Source organism: Diadema setosum, chromosome 1 (assembly GCF_964275005.1).
Source record: "Diadema setosum chromosome 1, eeDiaSeto1, whole genome shotgun sequence".
In the NCBI taxonomy this organism is placed as follows: domain Eukaryota; kingdom Metazoa; phylum Echinodermata; class Echinoidea; order Diadematoida; family Diadematidae; genus Diadema; species Diadema setosum.
Window position 1 is genome coordinate 16118510 of NC_092685.1, and position 14275 is coordinate 16132784.

General features: G+C 39.2%; 1 protein-coding gene across 1 annotated transcript; it reads left to right on the forward strand.

Annotated features, from left to right (window-relative positions):
• Positions 1-6263: 6263 nt before the first annotated feature.
• LOC140227538 (uncharacterized) lies at positions 6264-13813 on the forward strand. The gene is made up of 3 exons (XM_072307946.1): positions 6264-6315; positions 9128-9602; positions 10736-13813. Exons 2-3 carry the CDS (start codon positions 9129-9131, stop codon positions 10865-10867), a joined length of 606 nt encoding a protein of 201 aa, XP_072164047.1. The 5' UTR covers positions 6264-6315; position 9128; the 3' UTR covers positions 10868-13813.
• The last annotated feature ends 462 nt before the right edge of the window (positions 13814-14275 follow it).

Consider the following 14275-nt stretch of genomic DNA (forward strand, 5'->3'; position numbering starts at 1 on the left):
TCCCTGATTGCTTCATAGGGCACAAACCACTCAAAGGGGTTACCATGAGATGTTTGCGTTGTTCTGGACTCATAAAATGCCTCCCAATAGGCTTTCTTACCCATGTTGGTCGTGACATCTATGGAGGCAAAAGAAAAAGAAAATTTGTGCAACTATAATAGAGTGCAGTTGCAGTAGGAGTGTAAACAATTAAAGATAATAAAAAGTTTTGGTACCTCAAAAGTTTCCCTGAATTTCCGTGTTTCAGGTCAAAGTATCTATCATATAACTAACACTGTGAGACTTACTCGCCCCAAAGTGCTCTCATTTCTTAGTAATCATGCAATTAACTGCGACCAGCAGGCCCATACGCATAGCGACCAGCAGCCCCATACGCATAGCGTAATGGGGCTTCGCATTGTAGCATTCAGGATCATGACAGATTTAGTATCGCGGTAAATATCAACTTAAAATCCACAAAATTCTTCAATTTGAAGACTTACCAATTAAGTTGAAGTCTTGAAAACAGGCTTCGGGCAACGTTTGGTTCTGCCAATAGTCCCTTTCTGTTCGAATTGATGACTGAATGTGACTCTGTCGAGAGGACCTTGGGTACATGCACTGATTACTACGACCAGCGCATACGCACACATCACATGCGAACAAATTTCAAATCCATGAACGGATAAGATGTTTGTGTGCGCATGCGCTGGCCGTCAATTCAGTGTAGCTCTCCCAAGGTCCTCTCGACCGAGTCACATTCAGTCATCAATTCGAACAGAAAGGGACTATTGGCAAAACCAAACGTTGCCCAATGCCTGTTTTAAATACTTCAACTTAACTGGTAAGTCTTCAAATTGAAGAAATTTTTGGATTTTAAGTTGATATTTACCCGCGATACTAAATCAATCATGATCATGTAAGCTACAATGCGAAGCCCCATTTAGCTATGCGTATGGGGCTGCTGGTCGCAGTTAGCTACACAGTATGCGTATGGGGCTGCACGCTGCTGGTCGCAGTTATCTCGCACAATACGTGTACTACCTCGCCGCCGTCGTACGGCGGCGGCTCTGGTACGAAACCATTATTGAATGATTACTAAGACATGAGAGCACTTTGGGGCGAGTAAGTCTCACAGTGTTAGTTATATGAAAGGTACTTTAACCTGAAACACAAACTAAGACAAGGAAATTCAGGGAAACTTTTGAGGTAATACCAAAACTTTATATTATCTTAACCATGCATGCATTAAATGTATGCACACATGCAAGAACAATGTTTCCAGCTAGAACCGCTCTAGATCTATAGACCAATTTGGCTTGGGTACTGTTTTTTATGGTAATTTCTAACTGGGGGCTTCAAGTATGCCTAACAAAAGATGTACTGACATCACAATGCACCTGGCTCATTGCATAACCCATTGAAAGTGCTTTTGTTCTACTTTGGAAGCCCCCCCCCCCCCCCCCCCCCCCCAGTTATGGCAGCCATAAGCTACAGTACTCTGAAGTCGGATTCTTCTAATCTATATATTCAACTTACTCATCATCATCTCTCAATAGATCTAGTTAAACACTTACACATTGTAACGTTAGACCCTGTAATGGTGTACCATTATACATCATATGGGAGTGCATAGACCATCATCGCATCAACATATCTCAGTCCTGGGCAAACATGGTAGACTTAAAGGGACTGTAAAAGTACTGGTTGAGTGGAGGATTCAGGTTTATAACATTCCTAAGTGAGATAATGAGAAACCTCTTATGAAATATGAAAGAGCATGTAATCTTAAGAAGTATTCAACGTTTATTTGGTGAAAATTGGTTTTCAAATGGCCGAGACATAAAAAAAAGCGATAATAATAAAAGGCGACGGGCCACGCCTTTTATTAGAAGCTCTTTGTTTCACCTTGTTTTTGGATATCTCAGTCATTTCAAAACCGATTTTCATCAAATAAACTTTTGATTCCCCTTAGAATTGTAGTATGCTCTTTGACACCTCATAGAGTGGTTTCTGAATATCTCGCAAAACATTAAAAGCTATTAAAATCCTCACCTCACCCAGAACTGTACAGTCCCTTTAACATGAGGCTAATCACATTTAAAACAATTATCAGGTTTGTCTGTGACTGTGAGGTGTAATACCGTGTATGGTCTTGGAAATTTAAAATTTCTCCAGACAGGTTGTCTCCAGCCCAGGCCACGTTCCCCGCGGCTTCTAGCTACTCCTACACACTATTCTCAATCCCTGGCCCCTCCCCTCCTCCACTTCGCACAAACGCTTTCGCTGTACAAAAGAACACTGGACGCAAACTGTATTGGTAAACATGATACAATACACGAGTATCCCTGACAAAAGAATGGATAAATAATAAACTTACCGAGCATTACAAGAAATTGAGTGTGTGGGACTAGACTGTAAGCTTACGCTAAGATTTTCAAAGGTGACAATGCGTCTTACCACTTTTCCGTGTGGTTTGGCACGAAAAGAGCCTATGAATGATAAAGCATGAAATTTGCTTCCTTGTGAAAAGTCGAATGAGACTATGGGCTCCTTTGGACACATGAAGAACACGTGAAGAAACCATTCTCCGAGGCAGAACACAGTGTCAGTACGGCCTACCTACTGAATACGTTAACACGTGTGATCTGTTTTGACTTACCGATCTTGGCAAGGGAGGGGGGGAAGGGGAAGGGTGCTGCTTCAATTTCAATCACTCTTGTTACTAGTACTGTTTATTTATGCCTTCTAGAACAACACGTCACAATAGGGTAAGTACGCTGAATCCCCATTTCTGTATATTCTAAAAAAAAAAAAAAAAAAAAAAAAAAAAATCAGATCCATACAAGTAATCATTATTGTAGGCCACCGACAGGGCACAGTCCGGCGCCGGAGAGGGAGGGGGTGCCCCCTCCCTCCCCCCCCCCCCCCCCCCCCCATGGAAAAAGAAAGAGGGTGAAAGTCGGAAAGGAAGATACATGGTATAAAGCTAAAAATTGTTAATTCCACCGTTTAAAGGACAAGTTCACCTTCATAAACGTAAGGATTGAAAGAATGCAACAATATTAGTAGAACACATCAGTGAAAGTTTGAGGAAAATTGGACAATCGATGCAAAAGTTATGAATTTTTAAAATTTTTGTGTTGGAACCGCTGGATGAGGAGACTACTACAGCTTGTGAGCCATATGCGTACAACAGTATAAAGAAAATGTAAAGAAAATTCAACATATTTTCACTTTTTTCGCATAATACAAGAGCACTTGATCTGCCTCTTTCTAAAGGCAGAGGGAATAATATTACCCATGACATAATAATAATAATAATAATAATAATAATAATAATAATAATAATAATAATAATAATAATAATAATAATAATACAGGGTACTTATAATGCGCCAGTTCCACATAGTTAACGTGCTCAAGGCGCAGTAGAAGAAGTAAGTTATGAAATACAAAAATCCTTCCACAAACATGCACATGAAAATGAATGACACAATAATGATAATGAAAAAATATACATCATAATATACAATTCTACTGGAAAATGGTCATGAACAAATGAGTCTTGAGGGCAACTTTAAAGGAGTCAACATTCGAAATGTGACGGATAGCTTGAGGCAACTGATTCCACAGGTAAGGTCCAGCATGTGCAAACGACCGATCCCCCCATGATTTCTTCGTTTTTGGAACAACAAGCAATCTACAATCGGATGACCTTAAACATCTGGAAGGATTATAGAATGTCAGTAAATTAACATTGTACTCTGGGGCAGATCCATGTATGCAATGAAAAACAAATAGTAATAGTTTAAATACAATGCGAGATTCAACAGGTAACCAATGCAATGAGGACAAAACAGGGGTAATGTGAGTATTTCTCCTGGTAAGGGTAACAACGCGGGCTGCTGAATTTTGCAATTTTTGTAACCGTGAAAGTTGAGATTGTGGTAGCTGAAAAAAGAGTGCATTACCAAAGTCAAGTCGTGATGATATAAGAGCATGAACTATTTTTTCTGTGGCTGAACGAGTTAAATACTTGCGAATAATGCCCAAATTGCGTAACTGATATCTCACGGATTTACAGACAGCAGAGATCTGAACAGACATGGACCAACATTTGTTGGTATAACGAGTCAGGGGAATGTGTGCTTTTTTCAAGAGATTAAATTTTGTGAAATTCTCTTTATATTTTCTTTATATTGTTGTACGCATGTGACATCTAAGTTTGCACTAGTCTTCTCATCCAGCGGTTACTGCACAAAAACTTCAAAAATTCATAACTTTTGAACCGATTGTCCGATTTTCCTCAAACTTTCAATGATGTGTTCTACTAATATTGCTACATTCTCTCAATCCTTATGTTTATGAAGGTGAACTTGTCCTTTATTAAAAAATAGTTTTACGCATCTACTGTATTTTCCGTTTTCGCACACGAACAGGTTACTATAGATCCCAGTTTGCGTTCAACGGTTGCAGCATAGCTTTCAGATTACATAACAGGATGAGTGGACGAAATAATTTTCGTTTTCAAAGCATTATAGGTTCGTAATGACAAAATCATTATGATTGTAGCTTCAATTATTCGGTTTTCATTAGCAATTTCAGTAGATTTATTTCCACTCTTTAGATTGTGGTACCGGGATATGAGGTCTCATCAGGGGGCCCATCAGTTGTCTGCCTTGAATAAGTGATTCCCTTTATACCCTAACCCTACCCCTCATTGTATATAAACATCAAGGATATACATTTTCCGACGTTCATACTCACTACATCTACATCAGTGTCAATAACTATTTGGGTGGCATATCACAGTGCCCTTTTCTCTTGTCAGGTTCACATTCAAACGATATATAATGAGTCAATGACCTGTAGGGCTTATAGTTTTATTTAATTTTTAAGTTTTATTTCAAATGTTTCCTCATGAATGAATAAGTTCCTATAGAATAGATGGGAATACATGTCAACACGGTTAATTGTCTGTGCCCTCTGCATGAACGAAAAACCGAATTCCAGGGAAGGAAGATTATTGTTGTTGTATATCTTCGTTATTGGTATTATTATTTCATTCAATATTCACATTTCATGATTGTTTTCGACTTTAACGATTTCTTTAATTATACTGTTGAAGCTTGCATGGTGCGACCAGAGAGATTTCTTCCACTCCTTTTCACTTCTCTGATGCAACCGTCTCGTGTGTAGCCTATTGCCGATGCATTTGAAAGTACTTCATTCCCTGAGAACTAATATCATAATCTATAATTATGATATCTTTACAACAGGGATTAATGTGGCATGTTTCTGCTGTTTTATATTATATATATATATATATATGTATATGTTGGTGTGCGTGTGTGTGTCTTGCACTCGCGACAGTAAAAGGACTTACACAGACCTACAGCTCGTCACGGGTACAATGCCGATGACCGAATATCCCTTAATGACTTCAACACCTCGGCTAACCGCGGCGTTGAATATGACATTTTCTTCCTTGCATTGTTCAGTCGAGCAGTTGTCGATGACCACTACACTTCGTTTGGCCTCCGACATGCCCGACTCACCACCGACAGGGGGCTTGCCCGTCGCCAGACAGTGCGTGCCGAAAAGTGTGCAACTTTCGCCAACTTCGTCACGTTTCACGTGATCAAAATTGCATATTATTACTTTCTAGACCCGCCAAGCATGAGCGTGATAAAATAAGCTCTAACCTCCCTTACCAATGAAAGTTTGCCAGTACTTTATTCATCCAATTCATCATGACTGTTGCTGTTATTTCTAGAGATTAAGATTGTCTTCAGGAAGAAAAGCTCGATCGATTTTCAAGACAACGTTGCAGGTAAATATTAAACAAGTGCAATGGCAATGAAAAGTATATATGACCGGAAATGACTGAATTATTATCTTTTAATTGTAATTATGTTTTCTTATCTGCGACTTTCGTTTCCATGATGGCGCCGGTGGTGCAAATCCCCTTGATGTGAACTATCTGCCGGGGTATCTGCCGTCATACGAAGGCCCATGACTCGCGACGGTGAGTTGACCGCGACTTGTTCAAGGGACCAGGGTTAGAAGGGACATTCGTTATTTTTAGTCCGATTTGATAATCTTTTGTTCATGTGGACGTGCCCGTTCTCATATTCCTCGCATGATGAATTTTTAATCACTTTCGCTCCTCTTTCTTTTTTTTTTCCGTTTTAATGACTGATGCATCTTGCAAGTGTGTGAGGTCAGAACCGCTAAACCGATAGACCTTGACACACACTCTCACACTGCTTGACTGGCTCGGCGGTTCCGGCCAGTGGCCAGCATCCATCTTTGAGGGGCCGTTGTATCAATGTAAGTACATTGTATATTGTATTATATATAGTCATGACCCATTACGATGGACATCCAGCGCAACGACAGCCTCCTATCATTACTCGAATCCCTCTTGCTGTGACCGATTAAGGCAGACATTGAATTAATTGGCTTCGGTCAGTGAGTCTGGTCATTATTCAAGATTACAATATAGCCAGACATTGTTGATGCGTGTGTATGTGTATGCGTGTGTGTGTGTGTGTGTGTGTGTGTGTGTGTGTGTGTGTGTGTGTGTGTGTGTGTGTGTGTGTGTGTGTGTGTCTGTCGCCGGTGTCTTATAAGACGCATGACTGTCACAGTAACGTGAACTGATCTATGAAAACTATAAGACAACCAAGGTCGAAAATTCCATAGACCCTCCAAAAATCCATTAAGTATTGGTTTTGTTGGCTCTCATTTCTTATTGGAACCAATAAAAACTCCGTCCAGAAGTTCATCAGTGTATTGTTTACCTGCCTATATAAACACGATCAAAATGCGAAGTGAAAACCCATAGACTTCAAACCATGCAACAGGATGTCAATCGGTAAGCCTATGTCTTATTGGTCCTACTGGTTTGCTGCTTTCTGCTGGTTTCAATGAATCCATGAAACCAACAGGGTGTTCAGTTAGTCCTGTGGTTTCGGTTGGCTTTACTGGTGTCTGTTGGTTTCCTATTGGAACCAATAAAAGCTAACCTACGTAATTTATCATTAAGACATTCGTGCCTCATTTATATTAAAGAACACAAATTTGAATTTATTTGCACTTTGTTTCTGTACATTGCAGTTGATATATAGTCTGAAAAAGGAAAATCAAATTTTCTTATCACAACATTGAAAATTTGTTCAAAATTGGATTGAAAATAAGAAAGTCATGACATTTTTAAGTTTCGCTTAATATGTCAGGAAACAGTTCTTGAACAGCCAAAATAAATTCAAATTGTGAAGTGATGATGTCATATGATACGTAACCGGGATACCCTCACAACTTGCCATATGATAGGCCAAGTTTTTACAGAATATGTTTGACATTTCCAGTGTGTCATTCAAATGCAGCTACGCCCCAGTCTCAAATCCTGATACATATTGTAAATGATGAATATTCTGAAGTTGTTCAACCAGGAGTAACAACATCATGTTTTGTACTTTACAGAAACGCCTGAATTTTCGTCATTTTTTTTTTTTTTTTAGTAGGCCCCTACATGATCAATGGAAAATTGTGAGGTGATGACATCATCTGACATCATCAGTTCACTCATTTGCATATTCATGCCAACCGTTCTGCAGAATTTAGCGAAACTTCACAAAATCATACTTCTCATATTTTTACCCAGTTCACAGATCTAATTTTCAGTCTTGTATTCGTTAGCTTTAACTTTTTCTTATCAGATTAACTTATAACTGTACTGGAAATCCCCCCCCCCTCTTTTTTTTTTTAGGAAGCCATATAGGCTATATGACAATAGTTGCAGAAGCACGTGGATTCTTGTACTTCATTTTCCGGCCCTTTTTTCCCTCGGTGGTATGGCTGAGGGCACACTCGCACTGCAGTCAGTCTCCCCCCCCCCCCCCCCCCCTCCAACCAGTGCGGTGGATGATATCTTGTCACGCATTTTCTTTTGTGACAGTCCTGTTTTTTCTGCGTGGCAAAGATCCGTCGCAAGAGCCTCTCGCTTTATCTGTTTATTCGCTAATCTGTTGTCACGTTTGTTGCGTAAAATTCACATTCGATTTTTGCTCATCTTGCTTCACTAATCTATGGTTGCTTGCTTGCTTGCTGGTTTTCAACAGGGATCCTCCACCTCATACTGATTGTTGTTAAATATGTCTGCCATTTTGCTCTAATTTCTTCCCCTTTTTTGTCTTCTTTCCGTCTTTTCGTTCAGTTTCCTCTTGTTTGTTTGTTTCTTTCTTTCTTTTTCTTTCTTTTTTTGCTTGGTTGGAAGCTAAAACTACTGCCAATATCTTTCCGCGACACAAAATTCTTCATCAAAATGACGGCTGCGATTTCTAGATCTATATCAACGCAACCTCTGAGTTATAATAGTAATAAATAGGCTGTGTATACTTCAAAATATTGCCGCCTACAGATCCTGTGCTGCCACCCTCTGGGCGGATGTCTCTCGATTGAAAGCTCCCCTGTCACTGTTTACTGTGATCCCGATTGAGGATAAGATAAATTCTTGTCCGACAGACAATGCCGTTGCTATGCAACCGGACGGTCTGACACTTATTAGCGCGTGTAAGTAAATTAATGGTGTTGTATGAGTACACCATCGACACGCTTCAAGGAGCTTCAAACACCACGCTTCGAGATCACGAAAACGAGACCCTCGTGTGGCCAGTGTATACATGTACAATAGTGTATGGCCAAGGAGCTACACTAGTGAACTAGCACCTCCTTGGTATGGCGTATTCACGTACTGCAAAGGAACACCGTTAGTGGTAATTGGGTTCGTGCACGTTTTTAAGGGGTGTTTAGAAGCAACGGTGAAGCGTAAGTAATGGAGAAAGAATGCAAAAGATCAATAAATTGGAGAAAATCTAGCTTTACTTTTACACTTTCAAGTATTAAATTGTCATTTTAATGAATAAAACTGCAAATTATGACAACAATTCATATTGTACATCGGAATGAAAATTACATCTACCCCAACACATATTGAACTAGGTCTAAGTCAGGAAAAAGGTCATGTTGGGTCGTCACCCAGGCATGCCGTACACAAACGTATTGTCAAAATAGTCGTTTTGTCAAGTTAGTATATTTCAAAGTTGCCTGTAATCACAATTCTTATAAATTTGCCATTAAGAATGGCAGCAGAACCCAGCGAACAACCCGTCTTATTGACAGAAGGTAGTTTCGCGCAGGATGATACTGAAAAACAGGAGAAATCGTCAGCCAGCCAGCAACTGGAAAGCAGCGAACAGGCAGAGAGTTCCTTCGCCGATCCTCCCCAGCCTCGCCCGCGTGGTGCAGCGTTCTACCCACCACCACCTGCTTCAGAGGAGAACTCTCGTCCCGTAACAGCTCCCGAACAAAGCATATCAGACGTGGAGCGGTCTGTCATGGGAGCACTATCAGCGAGTCAGAGCCCCTTACTCGATGGAAATGCCGATGGAGACGAACTGGGCGACGACGCTTTAGAAACACTCAGCCAGAAACTGGCGAATGTACCCTCCGAAGCAGGCGACGAAAAGGAGGAGGAGTACGTCGCGCCTCCCGAAGACCCGTACATGCGAGCCGTCAATTACATGGAGAGACATAAAGTTATGCAGATATTCCAGGTAGTTTGACAGTCAGTCATGTGGCGAAGTTGTTTGTTTGTTTTTTAATGGTGGTGGTGTTATAAGTTTGTACGTGGGCTCAACAGTCTTGTCAAGTTTTAATAACTTTTATATCAGTGGAAAATTGAGCAAAGAAAATGGGATTCCATCAGGATAATGTCAATGCATGATTAAAAAGTATGAGGCTGCTGGTGGGTGTGTTCAAATGCTTCAGGGAATCAAGACAGGGAGACCATCCAAATGAGATAGTGTTGACAGTGTGGACATGCATGTAGGATGTAGGGCTGCATGCTGTGCTAGCTCCCATAACCAGGGCATTTTGTTGAAGTAATACTTAGTGACTAGTGTAGTGATGAGTGATGTGCCTGGTAATAATGATAACATCACATTCATGTAGAATAGTCGTGCTTCTGCTGGCATCTATACATTCAGGATTCCACAGCCTTTCCATGAGAAAAGAAGCGTGCATATTGAAACATTGACGCAAAAGCAGTCACTGTACTGCTATCTAGTTGAAATATAAGGGTACTAGAACCGCCCAAGGACATTTTGCTATAAGATCTAAAAACTGTCAGAATATTTTCATAATTATCATTGTAATGATGCAAATTGTAATTGTATTCATATACAGGTGCACCTTAAACTGTACAACTTTTAACATCTCAAATTATGTAATTGCTGAAAATGATATCATGAGGAAACTGCATGACCTATTGCAAACCCATTAGAGGCAGGTGAAAGTTGTAGCTGCTTACAACTTTTTTCTTCTTTTTTTTAACCAGGCACAAATACTGTACGAGCTGAAATTTTCGCGGTGGTTTTATTTTCGCGTATTTCGCGAATCGCCTTTGAATCGTGAAAATAACAACACGCGAAAATAGCAATGCGCAAATAACTAAGTTCAGTTAGACCCTCGCAACCGCAAAATTAACAACACGCGAAAATGTCCTCGAAGGACCAATTCGTGAAAATATCTGTACGCGAAAATTTCAGCTCGTACAGTATGTTGTGTCATGCCAATGAATAAAAGCCATGAAATGCACCAACCACACCACCCATAGCAAATTGGTTCATAAATTGTTTGTGGAAGATTTGTAGTGCAATATCTGCCTTTGCATCTGTTCTCTCTGCAGAAACTGACGGCTGAAATAGTTTACCACAGACCGCCTGATCCTCTTGAGCATATGCTGACAGAGCTGGCAAAAATGAAGAAGGAGAGGGATGCAAGAATAGACGACATCGTATCAGCAGCATCCTCAAAGTAGCTGTAGGCTACTCGATTCTGAGAGACATTGATATGTTCAGCACGGGGAGACAAGATTCTGGATAGGTGATATCCACACATCTGGGGGTGTTTCATCAATATAGTCAGCGCTGACAAGTTGTCAGCACTGACTATTTCAGTAAAATCCTCGGTTTTGATTGGCTGAGACTCTCTTGTCACTTACTGTTACTATGGTGATTGTCAGCGCTGACAACTTTCGTGAAACGGTGCCCTGATGTATGGAAAGATTGAAAACAGAAAATCATGACTTCAAATCACTTGGATAGACGATGGTACAAATGATGTGTGTATTGAGCTGATATTTTGGGATGACTATTATTTTGAAGCATGCTTCAAACAGTGTGCAGAGCAGTGGTATAACATTCTTCATGTCCCGTTTTGATATCAGTGGGTTTCTATGTTTCTGGGTCAGTATTTGGCCTTCATGTGTTCATTGCTCTTTTTTTGAGTGTGCATGGACAGTATTTTGTTGTTATGTTTTAACAGTTTAATACTCAGTAGAGTCAAGGCTAAATACAATATACATGTACACCAGTATACATGTATGTAATGCATTACCAAGTATGCATCTATTGAAAGAGATACAGTGCACTCCCGTATAACAATATTTCGCATACAGTGAAGTAAAATTCAGGTCCCAAAATTATCATCTATACATCTTTATACACTGCCTTTTTCCGCTATAACAGAATGTTGATATTTTAATGAAAGAAATCTGCCGGTCCCCAGGACTTCGTTAAATGGGAGTTGCCTGTACGGCGGTCTCACATTATAACAAAGTCCTCTGGATTGGCAGTTTTCTTGTTATATCCGAACAGTTATGTACATAAAGATGTGTACATAATTATTTTTGGAACTGAATTTTTACTTCGTTGTAACAGGAATTTCTTATAACCGTGTTCTTTATAACGGGAGTGCACTGTATATCAGCAAGAACACTACAGCAGTATTATTTCATAGTTTCTAAAGACCATAACAGATATAAGGTGTATACACCATGTGTTGATCATGAAATAAAATGGCAGATGGATCGTGGATCCGTTTCTAAAATATTTGTATGACCACAAGTAATCAGATAGACAAAGGGGTGCATACAATTCCATGTGGTTTAATGCTATCATGTTATCATTGTCTTTTACATGAATTATTGTTTATTTTAATGCATTTTGGTCAGTACATTTATCTCTTGTTTGGCATTATATCATGAATTTAATAAAATGTTAGAATAAAGGAATACCGGTACACTTTAAATGTTTTCAGAAGCAATTAGCCTTCATCTGTCCTGATTACTCAGATATGGTACAGCTGTACCATTGATAGTGTGGTGAAAGCCAGTCAGCCTAGTCATATTTGAATATGCTGAACAGTTTCTACACAACCATTTGCCAGATACACACCATGATGTTTGTTACTTTGCAGATGTACAAAAAGAGCAGTAGTTATTGGAAATGCGTGTATTCACAATTTCTGAAATGCTTCATAACAGTATTAACCTCTGCATGTCTGCGCTATATACTTGTACGTGATCATATTTACAACTGTGCGATGTTGGCATTATAATTTTGTTTTTCTTTTTCGCTTATATCCAAAAACAGAAAGATGAAAAAGATGTGTGATTCATTTAAAAAACTTTAATCATGATGTGAAATGTGAACAAACTGTAGCCCATATTCCATCACAAAGTGACAGTGATAACATACATACATATGCAGTTGTACGTGTGTATTTCAGGTCACATTTTTGTGCTTTAAACACATGTGACAGATGACTATAAAGACCCACTAGTCTCTTGAGCCGCAAGGAAATGTTTTGAGGAAATGGGAGTATACAAGAAAATCTTGCCTTTTTATTTTGCACCATTTATTATCTTCAGTTAACCCCAGCTGCCACGCTGTACATTACCCTGTACTTTTGTGCTTCGAACTGTAGGACTACTGGCTTTGCCATGTCTTGTCAAAGTTACAGTGGAATTTCAAGATTACATGTAAAACACTATTTTGTCCAGTACATTTTATTACTGTAAAACCTGAAATTTTTTAATGCATTTCAATTTTGCGAGTGCCAAAAGATTCAGGAGATTAAAATGCACGTGAAAGTTGTCGTCTACACTATATGCATTGAATGCCAGTAGCAACTTGCGATAATTTTATGCAGCAAAAAAGGCAGTTGGCTCCAATTCACGAAAATTTGCAAAATTATTTCTGGTTTTACAATACTCCGTGTCAGGGATCCTGACAGGTTGTCTATGATACTTTACTTATGTGTTGAATTGACATTTTATACAGTATATTGCAGTTTATACTCGGTTATGTATGAAATTTCCAAAGAAGTTGACCATGTCACTTTTCACCCTATTATCCAACAGATTTAGCCCTGAATGTACTCTCTATAACAAGACTATTCATGCTTTGTTCAGACATCAAGTTGGACGAGTGTATGCTAAATGAAATGCGTCAATACATATACTACGTGAGCAATGACATCTAAACTGAACCTGACCTTCAATTTCTAATCTTAAACATTGGTACACACATCTTCCACTTTAATCAGCAAACTTGAACGTATGCTCCACAGTACCAAATGTTATGAAATTCTAATGGATGCCCCTTGAGAAGACATCAAAAATGTGGAACAGTTGGACATCCTCCACCCCTTTCGTGGTGTGGAGACATTAAAATGGAATAAGTCTCATACAAATGAAGATATCTGCCACTATTTGTTGTTTAGGCAATCTCACCCAACAGACACAATGCTACTGTCTTCCTTTGCTTTGACTACATGAATTACAAGTATAAAGGTTCAGTGAATTTTATGGTTTTCTCAAAATGTAACATGGCTTTGAATTTGAGGTATGCATGTACATGTATGGGTGTGTGAAAATAAAAGGTCAGTAAATGTATATTAAAGATGCAGTAAATGCAATTCAGGCTCTCTTTGTGGAAGTCTTGTAGTTTTTAGATACAATACATGTAGTAAACATTGATGTGTAATGTTTGTTAGCAAAAGCAATGCGCATTGTACATTTGACATGAGCCTCTTAGGTCAGCCACTTTCTATTCTCTTTCTAGAATTTCTTGTGTGTTTGTGTGTTTGTGACAGTGTGTGTGTGTGTGTGTGTGTGTGTGTGTGTGTGTGTGTGATTCAGAGAACAAGGTGGAAAGTCAAGCAGTCTATCAACCCAAACATGAGAATCCAGCAAACACATACATTTTATCAAAAGTGGTCTTTAATAACAAAATATGTCAAAATTGCCATCAGCGTCTTTATAATCCTGGGGATGACGACAGATATTTGAATTTCATCATTGCATTATTTCTGAATTCATTAAAAAAAGAATGAACATAATAAAAAGACATTTTGTGGCATACATGTGGTATAATTTCATACG